The following is a 21,692-nucleotide window of genomic DNA, read 5'->3' as shown; positions in this document are numbered from 1 at the left end:
GGAGGAGATGAGGGGTCTGAACTCTGAACCTGATAAGCACCTAGTAGTTTCTTAAGGCAGGTACTGCACCAAAACAATCTCTTCAGAGTTCAAATCACCCCCCACAAGCACCAGGAAATCAACCATTAGTTGATCTGCCATCATCACAACAACTTGCTCAGTCGGCGTCCGAATTTTAAGCTCAGTGCAAAACTGTAGCATCCACATTCAGAATTTCAGATATCACAAAATCCGTTTGACAGCCAACCATTAATGAATTATTAATGGTTGATTTGGTTGAATTGAATGTGCTTATGTTGCATTAATTATTTTAGGCTCTTGTCTGATTATCTCCAATGAAGGCAGTAAAAATACTTGATTCTTTTGTTTGTGCCAAAAGTTTACTCTGCATCATTTGGATTGAGTGCAGGCTCTAAAGTCTGAACTTCAGAGGAGTTAAGAACATAGAACTGTGTCAACGGGCGGTAACCTCATCAGTGTTCCTCAAGACAAAAGACAAATCAACAGACTTCGAACTTCGTCAACAGCTGGATTTGCTCAATACGTCAAAAAAAAAAATTTTGTGATATTCACCCTGAATCTTTCTTATGGCTCCATTCTTCAGTGTCAGCTTCAGGCCTTCAGCAATTGGCAATACTGCAATAGCTAGTAGGCTGCAAAGATCATTTGTTCAGTGTCACCTTCAGTAATACGCATGTATAGCTTGAGCAGAACTGCAAAATTCAAACCAATCTCACCTCGAATTTTGAAGCTATTTTTTTTCTAAATAACTTTCATATCGAATCGCAAAGACAAGATATTTCATCAAACTTTCCCAAAAATGGGAAACCACACCTGATCTTTCCGCGCGCGAGCGCGAGCTGATCCCGCGAAGCCGCCGCCTTTAAATAGCCTCCTATCCGTTGCTCACATCCCCATCCCCTCCTCGATTCGAATCGCCTCTCCTCTCTTCCCAACCAAACCCTCCTCCCAAACCCTAGAAATTCCTCTCCTCTCCTGCGGATCGATCCATGGCGGCGGCGGCTGGAGATGGGCTCCCGCCGGGGCTCAGGTTCGAGCCCAAGGACGACGAGCTCGTCGCCCGCTTCCTCCTCGCGCGCATCCAGGGTAAGCCCCTCCCTCTCCATGGCGTCATCCTCGACGCCGATCCCCTCTGCGCGCCGCCATGGAGGCTTCTTGCGGATCATGGCAGGGGCGACGACGCGTTCTTCTTCGCCGAGGCGCGGGCCAAGAACGGCAAGGGGAGCCGGCAGAAGCGCACGGTCGAGGGCGGAGGGTACTGGCAGGGGCAGAGGATGTGCGTCGATGGTGAGAGGCTGGTCGTCCCCGATGGTGGCGGCGGCGGCGGCGTGGAGATCGCGTGGCGCAAGTACGTGCTCAGCTACTTCGCGGATGGCGAGAAGGGGAGCTCGGGGTGGGTGATGCACGAGTACGCCATCACGGCGCCGGCTGACCTCGCGTCGTCGACGACGCGGCTGTATCGCATCCGGTTCAGCGGCCACGGCAAGAAGCGCAAGAGGGAACCGGAATCTCAGAGCGACAACCACCAGATCGCAGTGGCGGAGACTGCTATGCTCGAGGACAGCGCGCCGCCGCCACAGCCGGTTCATCCTCCTGCAGCGATGGTGAACTGTGTCTCTGACGACACCGATCAGGGCTTCTCCGGTGCCGTTCCTCCTCCTGCACCGGTGGTGCACCATACCAATGACTCTGACGTCACCGATCGATACTCTTCCCTGGTGTTCTCTGATCAACCCGGGTCAATCTATGAGGATGAGTTGCAGAGCTTTGTGCCTGAGTTCCCCGCTCGCAACCTGTTCGTCTCTTTGCCAGAAGGAAGCCATGAAGCTGAACCGGCGCAATCTGTGTCGTCGTTAGCTGATGTTGGAGGTCCAGAGAACATGGATGATCAGAGCTGCTCCGGCGTGGTGTTTGCTAATCTTCCCGAGCTGATCGTCTTGCCATCGGCGCCATCGCTGGACAATCAAAACGACGAGGCGCCAGTGTTCTTTGAGTTTCCAGAGAGCATGGATGACATTGTTGGCTGCTTTGACTTCGCCGCCATGGACAACCAGAGCTGCACTAGCGCCATACCAGAGGAGCCCTTTCTTCCTCCTGCTGCAATGGTGAACCATGACGATGGCTATGCCTCTAACAACGCCGATCAAGGTTGCTCCGGCGCCTTTCCTCTTCCTGCAGCAGTGGTGGACCTTCCCAATGAGACTGACGGCGCCGATCAGAGCTGCTCTGGCGTGGGGGACAACTCTACCCTGTTGTTTTCTGATGTTACCGGGTCAATCGATGAGGATGAGCTGCAGAGTTTTGTGCCTGAGTTCGCCGCGAGCAACCTGTTCGTCTCTCTGCCACAAGGAAGCTGTGAAGCTGATGCTGAAGCTGACAGCGGTGGTGGCGTAGCGCCGGCGCAGTTTGCTGAATTTGGAGGTTCAGAGAGCATGGATGATTCTTCCATGATGTACCCGTTGAACTTTCCAGCAGAAGCCGGTGGCGGCGGTGGCCGTGCAGCACCGGCATCGTCTTGGGTGTCATCGCAGCACAACCAAAATGATGAGGCGCCAATGTTCTTCGAGCTTCCAGAGAGCCTGGATGACATGGTTGGCTGCTTTGACTTTGCCGCCATGGATGGCCAGAGCTGCACTAGCGCCGTGTCAGAGACTGCTCTGATCGAGGAGCTCGTTCTTCCTCCTGCAGCAATGGTGAACCATCACGATGACTCTGTCTCTGACATCGCCGATCATGGCTGCTCCGGCTCCGTTCCTCCTCCTTCAGCAGTGGTGGACCTCCCCAATGACTCTGATCAGAGCTGCTCCGGGTACTATGAGGCTGAGCTGAAGGTTCCACTTGAGTACGCCGCGCGCAATCCGGTCGACTCTCCCGCAAAAGGCGGCAATGAAGCCGAAGTTGACGCCAGCAATGGTGCAGGGTCCATGATGTCGTCGCCGGACAAGCAGAAGGAGCACTCCTCATCGGGCGTCATGGACGTGGAGGCTATTGGTTTTGGAGTTCCAGACAGCATGGATAGCCTGAGCTGCATCGACTTCGCCGAGACAATGGACGACCTGAGCTGCATCGACTTCACCATTGATGATGAGCTGTTCGATCTATGGAGCTAGAGATGGATTAGCAGTGACATTGTCATTTGTTGAAGGAAAGAGATTCTTCTGTAGATATAGAAGCAGAGATGTATAGGAGCTTAGTCCTCTGATGGCTTGTATTTATTAGCAAAGCTGAGATTATTAGTTGTTGATAGGTTGGATAAAATATGCTTAAGTAACACTAATTGTAATCTTTATTCATGGTAATAAAATATTTGCCTGATTCATTTATTTATGCCAAGACTGTACTCTGCACGAGTTGGATTCATTTCAGACTCTCAAGTCTGTGAATTTCAGAAAAGTTCAGACTTGGGTTGACAGTTTCTGTTTCATGGTCTGTACATGTCAATTAATTGTCACATTGTTCTGGTGGCACAACATTGTCCTGTTTGAATTGAATACAAGCAACTCTAGCATGTTTCGATTCGTCAGTTTTACTCAGCATGGATAAAATCTTTCAGAAGTTCAGGTATTGGTAATAGGCTGAGATCATTAGTTATTGATTGGTTGAACCAAATGTGCTGAAGTAGAAATTTTTGTAATATTTATTCATGGGAATAAAATATTTACTTGATTCTTTTGTTTGTGCAAAAGTACTCTGCATGAGTTTGATTCAGTTCAGATTCTCAAGTCTGAATTTCAGAGAAGTTCAGAGTTGAGGTTGTTGTTTATTTTTCAGAGAAGTTCAAACTTGAGTTGGTCATTTATTTTTCAGAAAAGTTCAGACTTGCATTGGCTAGTTGTGATGTTGAAGCTGATGCGGGTAATTTTGGAACAGAATTACAGCAACAGCTAGCTGGCTATGCTACTGTTTTTTGTTTTGTATGCACATTTTTGTTTAACAGCTCCCTTCAATTTTAACCGAGATCAACAAGGTTCTGATTGCACCAAAGCTTCTCAAATGGCATTTTCAGTGTCAGAGTACACATTTCTGCAAGCTGGTAAACACTAAGCTCCTTGATCAGGGGCTGCACCAAAACAACTCTACATGAGCACCAGGAAATTAAGTTGGGGTCCAAGGTACAATACATGGCCATTGGTTGATCTGTGATCATCAGAACAATCGGTAGCTGCAAACGCGCTGACAAGAGTTGACTGCATTCTCTGAATAAATCGAGTATGAAATGTACATATTCGGTTTGAAATGTCTGGACTTGTGATCACCAAGTATTGCAGCGCATCAAAAGTATCAACTTCTGAAAGTTATAGTTCAAGAATGGTGAAACATTCGTGTTATGAGCTGGATTGTGTTCAGACATGCTTTCCCTGAGATGGGATGGAGTTCAGACTTGAGAGTATGTGTCATGGACTGAGCTAATTGAGCTGAGATCATTAGTCATTGATTGTTTGGATTAAATATGCTTAGGTTGCAATAATTATTTGCTTATGCCAAAAGTGTTCTCTGCATGTGCGGATCAAGTTCAGACTCCCTAAGACTGAACTTCTCTTGAGTGTTTCTTGTTCATGGACTGTACACGTCAAGTAACTGTGTCAACTTCTTTCTGAATGCCAGATGTATGCAGAAACAAGTGTTTTAGTTGAGATCACTATTGATTGGTTTAACTAAATGTAAATTTAAAACGAGTGTATGTAAAATTAATTAATTGTTAATTGGTTGAACTGAAGCGTACTTGATTCTTGATTGAATTGAATATTTGAATACTAGTCCTACTTGAGTTATTTGCTTACTGGATTCTTGAATCCTTTGTATGTCAAAAGTGTATTGTGCAAACCATAATATGTAGTTCAAGTACGAACAAACTGCATGCACAAATATGAGTTGCTTCGAGTGACAGAACACAAAATTCAGCAAAGCAAGGCTAAACTAATTAAGCACCAAGGAAAACGGCGTTTTACCCGGCTTCAAATTACCCAGCTTGGCCACAAGCCCACAATTACGGGCCCGCTAATAAGTAGTAACCGCCGTGATTCTAATTTGCTACCAAATTTTCAGTCAGAATCAGTTGAAATTCAGATGTTTCTGCCAAATGTTCATTCAAAATCAGAAATTCCTTCCGGCAGCAATCGATAATTCAGTTTTTCTTGGAATACCAGATCCTGCAGGTTCTGTAATTCAAACTGCATCCTAAAAAGAATTAGAAACAGACGAGTAGCTTCAGATCAAGCTCAGCTCAACAGGAAAAAAAAGACAAACGAGGATGAAATTGTTCAGAAAATTCCCATTGGTAATCATGTGCCCAAGCTAAACTGACAGTGATACACGGTTTTCCCATAGTCTTAAAGGACAAGTACCATGCATACAGATCACACCACCACAGGTTTGTCGACATTTTAAAAAGACGGTAAACCAGGCTGATAACATCAGCTTGTACCGTCGGAATACAAACAGGTATCTGATATAGGAGTATTTCATTATTGTAACTGAATGAGATAGCATCATTTGCTCCATCTGGGGAGCAAATTAAGAGACGAAGTAGCTCAAGTAGCCTCAGCAAGCGAAAGCAGCAACATCTTTGTCTTTGGAGAATACAAGAGGCGCAATGGTCTACCTGCAAGAACCAAAACAGCAAACGTCACATATGGTAAAGGAAACAGACAGTAAAAACCAAAGATAAATATAAGCATGGTGGACCATGGAGTACATAAAAACTCATGGTCATGGCTATGATACTATGGAAAAGGTTCTAGAGTTGCCCACAGTAAGGCCTTTTGGGGACAAATATTATCTTTTATTACCAATAATGCAAAATTATCATGTCAAACCACAGGATGATGAATTACTTGAAACGTGTTCACTAAGTCAGCAGAAGTTAAATTGCACAAAAGATCAAGAAACGTGTTCTGTAGCACCCAATACCATTTTTTCCCTGGCAGGAGAGTTGCATGGCTTTCGTTTAAAGAAAGAAGAACCGACAGTGCATGACAACACAGTGTCACTTCAAAATAGGCATGCCAAGCGACCAAAGGGCACTACGGACAGGGACCTAGAATGTCCGACCCGCAGACTCCGGAGTGTAGCACCCAATACTGCGAACTCAATAAAATGACTTGTACCTTAACAAACATTTAACTTGTCACCAGTCCAGCAATATGATCCCCCTAGCTTAGCCCTACTGCCAGCACAATGCATAGTCAGTGCATCGATACCTGCCAGTTTGGGCACCTAATTGTGTCAATATATAATAAGAATTTCAATGCATACAATGGAGCAATAAGAAAGGCATGGCTCACAGTGTTCAAGAAGGCGCTAGTCAAGCAGCTACCCAGCGACTAGCGACTAGCGACTAGACACGCCGAGGCGACGCCTAGGTATTCCACCACAAGAGGGGCAAAACCATGTATTAGAGCGGAGGCAAGAGTTTCGATCAGGTGAAAGTATAAGCAGTGCAAGACAAGCACTGAAGCAAAGCTACGGAGAAGCAAGGTAGGAGGAGCGCTTGCTTGTCGCGGCACCGCGTTGGCCATTGAAATGGAGGGAAATGGAGGGAGGGAGGAGGGAGATGGAGGAAAAGGAGATGGGAAGAACGCAAGGAGGGAAAGAGACCAATCTGAAGGAGAAGAAGCTGCTTACGGTGCTCGTACAGTTGCTCTCGTCCATGTCAGCCGCAGCGCCAATGTATCCCATGGTTGATGTGGACAGAGAGAGAACGATGAAGGCGGCAGCTGTGGGAATGGAATGAATATAGGAAATCCTAGTACACTCATGGGCCAAGTGGGCCCTGAAAAATCACAGCCGTTGGATGCAAGTTATGTAACCCAACTACCCCATCGTCTACCCCTCCTCCTGGCTGCATAATGCACACACTGTCGCCCGAAAGAAACACAGCACAGCAGCATCGAGCCAGCGAGCAGCAACTCTGTCACGCCCGGAAATTCACTAGTAATTTCCGAACTTATTTATGCATAAAATCCTCGTCCAGGAATCAGCCGAGGTACCCAAACTGACAATTTAATATACAAATCCATCATAATAATAACGTTACATACTTACGAAAAAAAAGAAAAACAGCAGCGGAATTAACGGTCTAGCGATGGCTTCAGCTCCACTCCCACAGGCAGCTCAACTGGGGTATAAGCCAAACGTCTTCTCCTTCTGGATCCTTTTTCTTCAACTGAGGTTGATTGATTATTGCAAGAATGAGCATATGACATACTCAACAAGCCACACAGCAAATATGCAAGTGCACAAGGATACCAAAGGATGGCATAATATATGCTCATTTGCAAAAGCAGCATTTAGCAAAACATTTAGGAGAAGTAAAACAGTGGAGTAATTAATCAGAAATTTTAATCAACACTGAACAACACACCCATGCTGCACAGGCCCAACCATCCTGAACAACCATACCCGGCTGTACAGATCTAACTCCAAACCAGGAGCTAAGCAAATTATTACCAGGTATAACATCCATAATTATTGTGAGAGGTGTGAGACTAATCACGAAAAACATTGCTCAACCCGCCCATAACCGCGGGCACGGCTATTCGAATAGTTTTACTCTGGCCAGAGGTGTACCACTGTACCCACAAGACACAGCCTCAACATCATGTCTACCATGCGTCGCGATACTGGAAAGTACCCGAATAGAGGCTGTGACAATACCCTCTGCACAACACAACTCACCACAGTGCACCATTCCTGGATCATAATCACCCCCTTATAAAACAAGGCATGGACTCCCCAGCGACCCTCGTGGGCTTATCTCCGCCACTTCTCAGTCTGGTGCTCCGCAATGAACCATGCTATACAAAAGGTAAAGCCGTTGCCCACGCTGGCTTGTGGTTGGCACGGTTAATGTTTCACAACAGTAGCTCGCGAACCGGTCCTTAATTGTCATGAGCACGACTCTCAAAACCATGTGCTCACAACCCACCATTATCAAGTTTTAGTTGGCAAATAATTAATTAACCAATCACGATTGGCCATCGTGAACTATTATTAAGCCATCATTAAATAATAGTGAGTCATAAGTTATCCCAATAGTGTGCTAATGTTTCTAAGCATGGCTAAGCAATCATATCTAATATCTAGCTGAACCAATATATAAAGCTCAACTAGTCAAGTTATAATAACCCAAGGTATCAAGGAATAGAGTAATCAATGCAAATTGGCCATAACAAAGGAATAAGTTCACACCACCCGGTGACATTCGAAAATAAATGCACAGTTGAAATAAATAGAGAATTTAAATATAGGATCAACATGCTCAAAGGAATTGTGTTTAGGATCTGTGTGACTTGCCTTACAATAATCGGTCTTCAATTAATCTTCTTGAATACTTCCGGCGCACTCGCGAACCTTCGAAACGACGGAAACGACAAGCTAACACGCAAAACAAGGAAAACACTAAGAAACTCCAAATAAACAATACATATAAAGTAAACAAACATGTAGATCATGATTTTAGATGAATTATGAGACTTGAACGGCCTCATTCTGACTTCAAATGAATTTATTACGAATTTTACAAGATTAAATCTAATTAAAGCCCATTTAAAAAGAATTAAATAAATTTAATTCTATTTATGGATAATTTTAATATGTAGATCTTTATTTTATATAACTTTTGCAACTTGAACCACATTAAACTGAGTTACAAAGAATTAGTTATGAATTTTCAAAGATTAAATCGGATTAAAGCATTTATATAGATTTTAATTGAATTATGACGCAATAATGAATTATTTTTGAAAAGGAAAAGAGGATTATTGCGTCATCAAAGGCGATCCACGGTAAACCGGGTGCACGGGACGGTCTAAGGAAACGAACGGCCGAGATCGATCCTATCCACAACGGACGGCCAAGATCGACTGGTCCACGGCCGGACCACGGGAGACGACGACGATGACGTCAGCGGTGACATCACCACCGGCAGCGGCTCGGGCGCGCAAGCTCGCCGGCGAACAACGGCGCGACAGCGCGAAAGGAGAGCACCAAAACGATGCGGGCGACGCGGCGAACTCACCGGTGACCAAAACAGCGGCGGAAGATCAACGGACGGCAACGGCGACGAGGAAGAAGCGGCGACGACATTTGGCTTGACGATGGCGATGGTGTTCCGGCGGTCGACAGCAACGGCGGAGGGGCGGACGAGGACGGCGACGCGACGGCGACCACGACGGCAACCTTCCCGAGCAGCGACGACGACCGGAGCGACGGCGGCGCATGGCTGGAGCTGCGGCGGCGACGGCGGCACGAGGTCTCACGGGGCTAGGGCTCTACGGGCGATGGCAGTCGAAGACGAGAGTGGCGGCGGGTAGCGGCGGGCTTGGGGGTCCTTTTATAGGGGTTGGAAGGCGGCGACGAAGGCCCACGGCGACCAGCGACGAGAAGGAAAGATTAGGGTTCGGAGGAGAGAGACGAATCCGATTCGAGATCGAATCCACGGATTTCCAAACCGAAATTAGCCGACGATTCCATAAGAGAAAAGGAAGAGGAGATCGAGGAGATTATTTCCCCTCAAACGACTTCACCGGAAACGGAAAGGATCGACCGGATTGGAAAGCGGCGGCGGCTAGGGTTTCGGCCGGCAGCGGCGCGAGGAGGAAGACGGGCCTGACAGGTGGGACCCACCTATCAGCGGCACCGAGAGAGAGAAGGAAGCGACGGCGGGCTGGGCCGACTGGGCCGGGGAGAGAGAAGGCTTTGGGCCGGCTTTCGGCCCAAAGCCAAAAGAGACTTTCAAAAACCTTTTTCAATTTAAATTATTCATGAAATGATATTCCATTGATTAAAAATACTTCCTTGGCTCAAATAAATCCCAGAAAAAATCTAAGAACTATAGAATCAAGTAAAGTATTTAATGAAATTTTATCTGGCCCCATTTTATATTGGAATTTATTAATTAAAATTAGATCTTCTCTTCTAGGCTTTTAAGATCATTTCTAATAATTCCCTTTTAGACAACAATTTATAATTTAAGGATTTTTAAACAAGAAAAGCTCTTAACAATTATAATTAGATCATTAATGATCAAATAATTACTGAACTGTTCTTTGTATCATTTAGGAATTGAGCTCTGAAAAATCCGAGAAAATTTCAGAGAGTGTAATTAATCATGGAGAATTTAATAAAAATTAAATCCATCCATGCTTTAAATTTAGGAAATTTTATTTCCGACATTTAACTTCACTTGTAAATTAATGAACATTTAATATAAATTCTAATAATAATTTATTAAATAATTTATAAATCCTGAAACAAAAATCAGGATGTGACAAACTCCAACTCCGAGCAGCTCCGTGCCTCGTGAGCTCCTCCGAGCAGAGCCGAGCCCTCCCACCTCCATGTGCCACCTCCGCTGAGCCCCGCCAAACCCTGCCTAGCAGCGCCAAATGCCACCTAATCCCGCCTCGGCAGGTAGCCCCCCGACTAAGTGCAAATCGCAGCGGGACTTGCCACCTAACGCTGATTTTTAGAACACTGAAGCAATCACATTCAAATTTTAAGACCTTAAAACCAATGGACACATTGTTACATTGTAATGCTAACATGAGAGGAACAAAAGGAGGTGGAAGGGATGAGACATGGATCAAGATAAAACTGGTTTACAATCATGATCCTTCCTCACCCAGAAACAACGATCAGCAGCAATTATACTCCAATTTTCATGTACTGATCCTAGTATAGTCTAACATTTAACATTAATTGCTACATTTGCAGGGAGAATCACTAGCTGTTAAATACAGACCCATGTAGCACAAAAGAAAAGCATAATGAAAGGTGTGGGTATCTATGCAATGCGCTATATTTTACCACCTTTTCTAGTGTCCACTTTGTACATACAATAAGCATGCCGAAACAAATCTGAAGAAATCATGGAATTTAGTTACAATTTTTTTTGTCCGTTTTAACCATGAAACTAGTATGCTTTGATTCTTTCTAATGTATATTTTCATTCATTGAGAAGCTCTAATTGTTAAAAGGCTTAAATCAAGGAGAGTTGTTCCACGCACCAAATGCCTTAAAAAATATAGTACCACCATTGAAAAGCAGCTACCATTGCAATGCGATATAAAGAAAACATCAGCAAATAATACTTACATAATCAGTTCAGACCACCCTCCAAGCTCAATAGATCTCCAGTATAAATGCCAACGGATCTGAAATCTGGCACCACCAATATATCAGTGTATGTGTCATCCTTTAGATCATAACTTTGTAGAACATTAGTTCCCCGCAGTAGGAAGACAATCTTCTCATCGTCTAACAGCAGCAAAGGATAAGCATTGTTATTATAGTATTCGAAATCTATGCTGTACTTCTTAACCCAGAGTCCTTGCTCAAGATCTGACAGAAACCACAGGTCCATGGGGGAACCGTATACAGCATGCACCATCACTAAGGACCCATTCAAGTCGGCTAGCGAGAGGGGCTCCATAATTTCCAAGGTTGAGGAGATAACAATCATATCCCGTCCCCTGGCGACTGGTTTCGGTCCGTTTAGAATACCCATCCATTCCTCCGTCTCAAGGTCAAATGGAACTATGTTACCTGGTCGAATAAGCAAGCCATCATTTGAGCAATAGAGCCTCGAATAATCTAACAGGAAATACGCAACCCCATTGATGACCACACTTCTCATATTGTTACTTGAACAAACAGGCAACTGAGGTCCTTGTATCGCCCTCCATTGCAAAGCGCCAGCACTGTTCACGGTCATGATCTCGCACTCGTATAGCTCACATGGATTACCAGAACCAAGGAGACGGACCACCTTGTACTCTCCTGTAGAGGGGACCTTCCCAAAAGCACAGGATTCCATTATGAGACGGCCTGAACTCAGCAAATCCTTATTATCCGCAGAGATACTCTTTGCCGGGATGTAGGTAGCACCGGTGACCGGATCCAGCACGGTGACATCCAAGGGGCTAGGCCCTTCAACGAGGCAGACGAGGTCGAGGCGCGTGCGCTGCACTCTGGATCCACTGACTTCGGTGTAAATAGTCTTGACGATGTCGCCGGAGGACAGGTCGACGATGTCGACGCCGCCGCAGGACTCGTCGCCGTCGCCGCCGTCGGCTTCATCGGAGAAGCACGCGGCGACGTACGGGCCCGGGTGGCGGGAGGCGTGCGCGTCGACGAAGGCCCGGTCGGAGGCCACGGCGCGCCACGACCGGCAGACGGCGCGGAGGCGGCAGACGTCCCTCGCCGGCAGCCGCAGCATGATCTCGAACAGCGCGTCGAGGGGCAGCCCCGCGCACCGGCCCGCCGCCCGACGACCACGCCGCCCCCTCCTCCTGCTCGTCCCGGGCGGCGCCATCGCCCACCCCGGATGCCCCCCGATCTACGTAAAACCACCAAATCGTGAGAAATCCTCCTCTTATAGAACGCGGTGATTACGACACGGCGGATCCGGACGGCGGCGCGAGAGAAGGGAAAGGGAGCGTACCGTGGGGGAACTCCGGCGAGGTGAGGTGAGGCGGGCGCGGCGGCGAGGTCGCAGGCGGCGGCGAGAGGGAGTGGATGAGGAGTGGAGTGGAGTGGAGAGGCGGCGGCGGGTAGAAGTAGCGGCCGCGGCGCCGCTCTCGCTGTCTGGATGGGCCTTCAAATGGCGTCATGTCCAATCCAGCCCAAGCCCAACCTATCCGTGCGTTCCGTTGGGGCCCGGCCCATGGGCAGCCGAGAGTACGGCCCATCTGGAGGTTTCGTTTGGGTAGGGCCCATGGAAACCCACAAAGGAGAACGGTCCATTTGATTAGTGTGTTTGGGGCTGGCCCATGAAAGACCATAAAGCAGAGGAGCTCGAGGAACACTGAAATTTTTACAATTTAGCTTTTCTTTTAGACTATTTTCATAAATAGATCTTAAAAAACTATTTTCAGAAATGAATCCTTTTCTGGAGCCCTTTTTAGAGGCTGGCCCCTAGGTTAAATGGCTCGGCGCCAATAAGACTAATGTCGATCTCTCTTCCCATGAGGCTGTTCACAGTGCGCCTTGATGTCGAGTGGATTCGCCGCTCCATCTAAGCCGTATGATGCCGTGGAGAAGAGAAGGTGTGGGCCCTCGGACCTTGGCATAGATACTCGGTGCTTTGCATGGACACGAGTGCTTCCTCTGAAAAAAAGCTAAAAAAAGCAGGTGGGAAGATGGAACCTATATGAAAAAGCAGCTAGGAAGAGAGTTGGAATCTGGCGGGAAGCAGCGTTGTGAGGATGGCCTAGCTTGTGGTGCTGGAATCTTTAAAGAAGCCTCATCCGATATGACATACTAGATTCCTCTTAGGCTGTGTTTGGCACTGCCTATTCCCATCCTCTCCTCCTCGTTTTCCGCGCGCACACTTTCCAAATTGCTAATCGGTATTTTTTAAAAAATATTTTCTATAGGAAAGCTTCTTTAAAAAATCATACTAACCTATTTTTAATTTTTTTAGCTAATACTTAATTAATCACGCACTAATCCATCGCTCTGTTTTCTGTGCGAGAGGTGAGGGAACACAGCCTTAGTAGTACCTTTCACTGTAAGAGCAAGTATAATAAAAGGCCGTTAGAAGGTTGAATGCTAACGTGGATGAGAGAGGAGAGAGAGAGGGAAAGCGAGTGGTATGCTTAAAACTAGCTTAGGCATAGGAACCAAGAAAATATGTGAGAGAAACATGGGAACCATATAGTTTATAGTTAAGAGCTAACTACTACATGAGTTGGCTGAGAGGTAGACTGTGAAGATCTTATACCACATTTGACGTGATTTGGGCTCGTCGTCTACTCCCTCCGTCCCAAAATAACTCAATATAGGATAGGATGTTACATATTCTAAGACAACGAATCTAGATTGAGTTATTTTGTGATTCTCTCCATCCCAAAGAAACCAACCTAAGAGGGGATTTGACCCCTCCCAGTACAACGAATCTGGACACTACATCTCCTCTTAGGTTGGGTTTTTTTTTACGGAGGAAGTATTTCTTACGGATAGTAACTTTAGGGGCCTATTTATGAAAAAAAATAAAAAGGGGCTTAAATGTAAAATTTTCAGTCGAAAAACACGAGGTCCTCATCCGAAATTCCTAATTGGCGACTGGTCGCGTGCCCCCTCACCCCGCGCGGATGGACGCGTGGCGCGCGTAGGAGGGGGAGGGGGCGCGGCGGCCGCGCACAGTGGGAGGCCCGCGTTCTTTTTTTTTCGCCGGTTTTTATGGTTGTTTTCTTCGGTTCTTTGTTTTTTTAAAAAAAAAACATCACATATATAAAGTTTGTATATACAGTATACAAAGTTTATATACATACGTATATAAAGTTTATATATATGCGTATAGTGTATATATAAAATTTATATACGTGATGGTTTTCCTCTATTTTTTTTTATTTTTTAAAATGAACATATATAAAGTTTGTATATATATCATAAACTTTGTTATACGTTATATATAAACTTTTGTATATGCGTATATATTTACATATAAAATATATTTTTTAAATAGTACTAGTAGTATATAATAACAGTAGTAGTGGTGTAGTGGTCCTAGTTACCAGTACTAGTAGTACTAGTACTAGTTCTAGTTAGCTGTGTTTATTCTAGAGTAAAGTTTAGATTTTGGTTGAAATTGAAGATGATGTGACTGAAAAGTTATGTGTGTATGATAGATTGATGTGATAGAAAAGGACTGAAGTTTAGATCCAAACTTTGGATCTAAACACAGCCTTAGTAGTAGTAGTTAGTAGTACTCCAGTTACTACTACTTCCTCCGTTTTACAATGTAAGTCATTCTAGTATTTTTCATATTCATATTGATGTTAACGTGTAATAAATGCTAGAATAATTTATATTATGAAACGGAGGGAGTAGTAGTTTAAAGTAGTACAGTGGTAGTAGTACTAGTAGTACTTTAAGTATATACTGTACTCCGTATAGCAGTACCAGTCGCCCATTAGCCACCCCCGGTCCTCATCCACCTAGGCTTTAAAGGCTTCGTCACTTCCACACATCCTCTGCTCCGCTCTGCTCCACCAATGGCGCCCACCACCCCCGCCTCCTTCCTCCGCCCGCCGCCGCTGCCCCACCACCACCACCCCCGCATCGTCCGCCTGCCCCCTCCCTCGGCGACCTTCCGCGTCGCTGACCTCCTCGGCGGCCGGGGTCTCTGCAACGGCGAGGTCGGCATCCGCAAGGAGCTCGCCTCCGACTCCCCCGCCGCGCCGCCATCCACCACCACTTCTTCCGACGAGCCCGCGGAGTCGCCACCGCCGCCGCCGGCTGCGTCCGGGGTGGACCCGGACGCGTTCGACAAGGAGATGATGGGCCTCACCGGCGGATTCCCCGGCGGCGAGGTCGGCCTCAAGGACTTCGTCGCCAAGAACCCGCCTCCCCCCAAGCCGGCGCACAGGAAAGGTCTCGCCGCCGCCGCCACGGTGGAGCGGCCGAGGGCGCCGGAGCTGCCGCTGTTCCTCCCCGGGATGGTGGTGCTCGTCAAGAACCCCAACAACGCCTACCACATGTACTGCGGCATCGTGCAGCGCGTCACCGACGGCAAGGTCGGGGTGCTGTTCGAGGGGGGGATCTGGGACAGGCTCATCACCTTCGATCTCGACGAGCTCGAGGGGAGGGAGAAGGGCCCGCCCATGGTGAACCCTAAGTCCGTGCTGCTCGAGTCCCTCGCCGCGGAGATGGAGGACGATGTGGCCAAGGAGGAGGAGGGAGAGGAGGCCAAGAAGAAGAAGGAGGAGGAAGGCACCGCCGCCGCGGCTTGACCACCATTGCTGCTTCTGCTTCTTCTTGTATGTATACAGCTATCTATATTTTCTTAGATGATGGAAGTGAAAGGGGTATATATATATATATTATCTATTCGATGAGTAATTTCGAAGTGAGTAAATGTGTTGTTGTTAATTGCTATATGTACAGTTGGAATCTTAGTGTGAATTGGCACTATGAAACAAACGATTCGGAGATAAAAGTTTAGCTTCTTTGTTGAATTGCTATATGTTTGATCAATTTGATCACGTTTGGTCCGGATTGCTAGTGAAATGCCTACAAGGGCACCAGTTGCCATAGTTCATTATGTTGGTAGGATTAATTTTTTTTTTTACAAACTTGAATTATCATCTCTTGCTTCTTGAAGCGAAGAGGCTATGACAGTCAGGTAACCAGGCTTTCATGATTGTAAATTGTACAGAGTATGAATGTTCAAGTGTTCGTTATTCCTGACATGACTTCAAAATCCCGCAGTATTTCGCACAGCAACTATCTATGCATTGTAGTTTACGTTTGCCTGATAGCTGGTTTCCCATGATTTTTGTTTATTTGAAAGAGTATATGAAAAGATAGGGCCTTTACTTCTATATAACCTGCCTTACTCAGGAATAAGTGTAGCAGCAGATTTAAAAGGATGGTAAAGGAAGACAGTGAAGTAACAATAATGATATAGTGTTTTGCAAACAGAGTACAATTTGTATTGATTACCACCATCTATATCTATATCTATACTAATATAAAAAGGAGTTGTACCCCTCCAATCCTACGAGCCAAATCACTCGGATTAATCCCTACCGTCCATCCGCGCGCACGAATTCACCACCGCACGATTCCACGCCCAAACTTCACTCCTCCTCCTCCACACGCGAAGACTTCGCTCCTCCTCCACGCACGGACTTCGCTTCTCCTCCTCGCTCGCTCCTCCTCCTCCCCGCATGTAGCGCCGCCGCATCCTCGCCGTCGCCGGAGCTCCTCCCCGCGCGTACTGCTGCCGCATCCTCACCGGAGCCGCTGCCCACGCCGACATCTTCTGCTGCCGCCGCCAAATCCGGCTTCTTCCCTACCGTCGCGGCCAGATCCGACCTCAGCCCCATCCGCCGCCGCCGAGGTCGGCCCCTCCCGTCCCTGCCGCCGGAGTACATCCATGTTTCCCTTCTCGCTGTCGTCCACAGGCTCCGCCAATGCAATGATTGGCCTCTACCTTCCCTCGACCACCGTCTTCTGGACAAAAAAGCAGAAGTACCAACAGGTAAGGTGAAAATGCCCAAAATCATCTTCTATTTTGCAATCTGGCTACTCTTTTGCATGTATTCTTCTGCCATATGGGCTGGAAGGGGTGAATATGAAACTTTCAGATTAATTAATGTGTTGCAGTTTGCCGAATAAACAAATCAACAGTTCTTTATATTATATTGGTATTAGAATGTGGTTAAGAAACTTGTTTTCTACTGGATTCATGTTTTTTCTCTAACGATTTGTTTACTACACGCTTGCAGACAATTATCTGAACCACAAGGGGATATCACACCAACTCACTCTCTCGGCTTGTTTCTGGTATTTATCATACCCAACCTGTTCTCCAAACATAATATTTGTACCGCAACTCACATATTAGAATTACTGTACCATTGTTTCAATAGATGGGAACACTTCAATCAAAAGTTGTGTTGTCTCACTTTCGTTATAAAATAAAATAAAATCCAGTGCTCTTCAACCATGTTGGCAACATAGCCGAGTGTGAATTGTTGGGGATGATTATTCTTTTTTGATTGTTTGGTGAGATTTGATAATTCTAATTATTCTATACAATTCTCTATTCTTGTGAATTACTGATATTTTTTTGAGTCTTTTAGAAGGATACCCTAGAGTTGATGCCGATAAATTGAGGTTTATTTGTTGGTAAAGGATATTTGTAGGCTATTTGATTCGTTCTATAAATTGCAGAGCACCTATGCAAAATACAAGTGTTGTAGGGCTAACCCTTACAATTTTGGATCATTTTGGTTGCTATACATGTCATCCTGAAGCAACACTTCTTTCCAAATACTACACATCACCATAGCAGCTTACCATGGTGATCTAATCATGGCAGTTAGGAGGGCAGTAAATGGTGATGTATGTTGACTAGATACTTTGGAAATTAAATGAAGGCATTGAGCTGGCAATTTGGGCAAAGTAGATGGGAAATGTTGAGCACTATTAGTATGCACATATAATTAGAACTTACAACATGCACTTTAGTTTACAACTCTCTAATGTTTTCTGCCAAGAAGTTCCATATCAAAATGCCTGCTAAAATATTTCTGGGTGTTTGCTTTCAGAAATATTGCTATATATAATAGAAATGTAAAATCAATCAGGGTTGTCAAATCAAGGCATAAGGCGTAATGTTAAGATTTAGTAAGGACTGCTAGCCCTGTTAACCAGTTCAGCATGCATGCCTGAATTCATTTTTCTTTCTTACTGCCACCTAATTGTAATATTTGATTGATGTGAAACAGGGTTGTGGTCCGACGTGAGAATCTGAACAGCTATTCATATCCTAGATATCATCTTCCTAAGATTTTCTTTTTCAGTAATAGATTTGAGATTCATGCAGTTAAAATTACTGCAGAGTATATCAACTTTACAGTGACATGCTATGAGCCTATGAGTTATGATCTTGTTCTTTTCTTTTCAAGTTCTCCAAAAATTGGAACTACACCAAGCAGTAGCAACACCAAGTGATGTATCCAGCGTCACTGGCAGAATCATTCGTGACCTATCAATGATGGTCATCCCCATTGAGCATCACATGGTTCACAGAGGCCATGGCATCTTTGATTTCCAACAGGTTAATCCTTGTCGTCTCATGTTTTGAATTTTTCATCTCCACGTTTGCTTTTGATGGTTTACACTTTAAGTTTGACACTAAAATGTTCATACTCCAGATGAACTGGTTCTTGATCATGTGATCATCAGATACTTGAAAATTTGCGCATTTGGTACTGAAATTAGACTCAAAGTGGACTCTGCATTTATGTTTCCAACTACCCGGTCCAAAAAATGCTTGTAGTAAATTACAATTATCACCTAAAAATGTTGGTGGCACATAACTTAAGAAATTACGATGGTTCTTTCGATATAAAGTGATGTCATCGGAATTGCTTCATGAATTACTTGCAAAGTTGTTTAGCAGTTGAATCTTGTGCTTATTGTAATTCAATAATCTTTTGATCATCAAATTGACCTTGAAAATATTAGCCTTTACTATTTCTGATGAGATATCCTTTATCTTTATGATTGGAATCTGGATTTTCTTTGGTCAATGTTAATTTGACTTGACATACACTGTGCATAAGAAAATATTTTACTATCAATACTGATCCTTTATCTTGGCATACATTGTTTTGTGTTTTACTTGACGGATGAAGTGCTGAAGGCGAAAGAAGTTGGACAGACCTTCTCGGTGTGACACTTGACAACACATATGAGGCTGTGGATGTATGAGATGTGAGCAACTGGGTGTGTGCATGATCCTGATTTTGTCATAAGAGGGAGGTAGTGAAGTTAAGTCGTGCGGAATACACTGTAATAAACAAGTATAGTTTCACATAAAATAGGCTTAGCACTTTCACTTATTTATATACAGTATATATTTATTCTGGTGATGGATTCTTTGGTGCTACCATGCATGTATAACTTGCTTGCTGTTATTCTTATTTTTCTCCCACAATGGTTTTAATTTACATTTGTTACTACGTGCAATGCACGTGCACGGTTACTAGTTAGTTACTAAGCCACTCATTGTACCTCTTGACTCTTGAAGCACAACTCATCTTAGTGCTCCCTTCATCTTATGCCACATTTGAACTTTAAAAGGTTGTGCATGTTGGGATTCTTAATGAACTTTGCTTTCATGCAAGCATAGTCAATTTTGGACAAATTTACCAAATTCGTGGTAATGCAATATATGATTTTTAGTTTACTCAAACTCAGATACTATTCATGATAATGAATTGGAGAAGCAATCCTTACTAGAGTACCAAGCTTATGAATCCCATAGTTAATCTAATAGAAGTGCATTGTAGTTTGTTGATAGGGAACTAGAAGTCTGATAATCAATTAGTATCTGGTAGACTTCCTGCGTTGTTAGTCTTGCTTGCAGGGAAGCTTTCAAGCAAGAAAATGCCACCTTAATGAGGGAAACTATGTTTTATTCTTCTGTTCTTGTTGGTGCTAAAGGTCATGAATCCAGAATTTTCTTAATTGTCATATCGTGGTCCCTTGATAAGTCAAATGTTGCAATAAATTTCTTGGGTGCTTCCCAAAATTCCGAGCACAACCATACCCAAACTATAAACACCATATTTCTGTCACATGAAGATATATAAGACAGCTCTACAGAAGGAAAGAGTACATACTATACTAGGAATCAATGATTGGATATGGATGCTTTTGATATGAGAAGAAAGTATATAACAAGAGCTAAGTAGCAATATGTCCCAGCTAGTCCACTCCAATTAGATGAATCGGACTTCAAAATTCTTGCTGTTATGCTGTACGGAAATCTGAGACATAGGCCTTGGGCCTCGAGTGTAACTAGTTAGATGTCGTGGCTCACAGTCATGATGCAGATAACATAAGGAGGTGCTGCCCAAGGAGAAGGGGAAGCAAGAGGACACCACAGGTAAGGATAATAGAAGCGTAAGCATAAAAGAGTTTACAGAAATCGCACAAACATTCATAGTACTTAAGCATATATCACTTTAGTTGGTTATCTAGATTGATCCCAAACCTGTAGGATATCAAGTACTATCTGGTAGTGTTGCTTACACTAATGTAGAACTGCTATTTAGGACTGAAAGTCTGAAAGCTCAACATATCAGAATTGAGTACTAACTTAGGCTATATGAAAGGAGCAGTTATGCAATTTATTCTTTTGGACAATTTCTGTCATGCTGAAATGTCGATAATTATGCTGCAGGCATATATATATGAATGATAACAATAATCAATTAAATATCAGACCTTGGGGATATCTTCCTAAGGGTATCAGAGGGCACAATCATGAAAGTATAAACGGTTAGGAGAAATCATGAAAGTATAGACAGTTAAACACTATCTGTTGTATCCAGTGTTCGGATGTTAAATACCCCATCAGTTAACAATATATGAATGCAGGGTTTGAAGATCTCCAGATGCTCGGCACAGCCTTGCAATTGCGTTGGCCGCTGCTGCAATGGAAGCACCCTCGAGCATCCATGGTGCGGACTGAAGCCAGTGCGGGACAAGGCGATCGACGACTGTTTTAGAACTGCCACGCCCACAAGGATCAAGTTGGGGGATGGAGGAACATCTTTCTGGGTAGATGATTGGTTCCCAGACAGTGGTGCAGTTGCTAACCTGGTGCCAATCGTCTCCACTTCTGTCAAACCGGAGAAATGGACGGTGGCAAGTATCTGAACTTTCTCTTCAGGCCTTGAATAGGTATCTGAACTTTGTGTGTTGGTTGACGTTGTTGCATGGAAGCTGTCGATCAATGGAGAGTATTCTGCTTTATCAGATTAGGTAAACTATCGCAAGATGATCTGAGGAAGTGCGAATTCTTTCATGTGCAAGCTGTTCTAGCTTACAACCTTCTGAACCCTGTGGTTGATCAAATCTCTGCAACTCCTTATTTCCTTTCTGATGAACGAAATCGGCCAGCGATCTCTCTTTCACAGCCCTGCGAAATATATATAAATATACATAATCAGTTGTATCGGTTTGTGCCAATATCTTTGTGTGCTTGTGGTATTGTTATGCTGATTTGGATATCTTGGATGATCTAGGCAGGCTCCTCTAACTTAAGTAAGAGAGACGTGTTGTTGATACGTGGGCTCATGTGGGTGTGCCTCACCTGTCAGGACCTATGTTCCACTAATTTTAAGTTAGAGGAGCTTCTTCTG

At 44.7% G+C, this 21,692-nt stretch overlaps 2 protein-coding genes and 2 long non-coding RNA genes across 6 annotated transcripts; 3 read left to right on the top strand and 1 right to left on the bottom strand.

Annotated features, from left to right (window-relative positions):
* Nucleotides 1–5,269: 5,269 nt before the first annotated feature.
* LOC4342650 (putative F-box protein At1g32420) lies at nucleotides 5,270–12,549 on the bottom strand. 3 transcript variants are annotated; one of them, XR_010742425.1, is made up of 5 exons: nucleotides 12,467–12,549; nucleotides 11,119–12,361; nucleotides 8,317–8,397; nucleotides 7,066–7,186; nucleotides 5,270–5,623 (listed from the first exon to the last, which is right to left on the bottom strand). XR_010742425.1 is itself a non-coding variant. In XM_015789707.3 (3 exons), exon 2 carries the CDS (start codon nucleotides 12,335–12,337, stop codon nucleotides 11,123–11,125), a length of 1,215 nt encoding a protein of 404 aa, XP_015645193.1. In that variant the 5' UTR covers nucleotides 12,338–12,361; nucleotides 12,467–12,549; the 3' UTR covers nucleotides 5,270–5,623; nucleotides 11,119–11,122. The 3 variants fall into 3 exon arrangements, 2 of the variants coding, with proteins under 2 accessions (XP_015645193.1, XP_015645194.1); XM_015789707.3 differs by lacking the exons at nucleotides 7,066–7,186; nucleotides 8,317–8,397; XM_015789708.3 differs by lacking the exons at nucleotides 5,270–5,623; nucleotides 8,317–8,397 and having other exon boundaries at nucleotides 7,060–7,186.
* A 2,380-nt stretch (nucleotides 12,550–14,929) lies between these two features.
* LOC4342649 (NAD(P)H-quinone oxidoreductase subunit S, chloroplastic) lies at nucleotides 14,930–15,983 on the top strand. The gene has a single exon (XM_015792418.3). The coding sequence runs from the start codon at nucleotides 15,021–15,023 to the stop codon at nucleotides 15,756–15,758; it is 738 nt and encodes a 245-aa protein (XP_015647904.1). The 5' UTR covers nucleotides 14,930–15,020; the 3' UTR covers nucleotides 15,759–15,983.
* A 546-nt stretch (nucleotides 15,984–16,529) lies between these two features.
* On the top strand, nucleotides 16,530–19,429 carry LOC136357227 (uncharacterized). Its single transcript, XR_010742423.1, has 4 exons — nucleotides 16,530–17,011; nucleotides 17,259–17,316; nucleotides 18,444–18,595; nucleotides 19,176–19,429. It is a non-coding gene; the product is annotated as an uncharacterized lncRNA (long non-coding RNA).
* A 353-nt stretch (nucleotides 19,430–19,782) lies between these two features.
* LOC136357228 (uncharacterized) lies at nucleotides 19,783–21,466 on the top strand. The gene is made up of 2 exons (XR_010742424.1): nucleotides 19,783–20,431; nucleotides 20,926–21,466. It is a non-coding gene; the product is annotated as an uncharacterized lncRNA (long non-coding RNA).
* The last annotated feature ends 226 nt before the right edge of the window (nucleotides 21,467–21,692 follow it).

The sequence above is a fragment of the Oryza sativa genome, chromosome 7 (genome assembly GCF_034140825.1).
Source record: "Oryza sativa Japonica Group chromosome 7, ASM3414082v1".
Classification (NCBI taxonomy): Eukaryota; Viridiplantae; Streptophyta; class Magnoliopsida; order Poales; family Poaceae; genus Oryza; species Oryza sativa.
The sequence above is the reverse complement of the archived record's forward strand: the minus strand, read 5'-3'. Positions and strand labels throughout refer to the sequence as shown.

What these genes read in the sequence shown, in the direction of transcription:
- LOC4342650 (XM_015789707.3), bottom strand. Translation starts at nt 12,337, where the DNA reads ATGGCGCCGCCCGGGACGAGCAGGAGGAGGGGGCGGCGTGGTCGTCGG.
- LOC4342649 (XM_015792418.3), top strand. Translation starts at nt 15,021, where the DNA reads ATGGCGCCCACCACCCCCGCCTCCTTCCTCCGCCCGCCGCCGCTGCCC.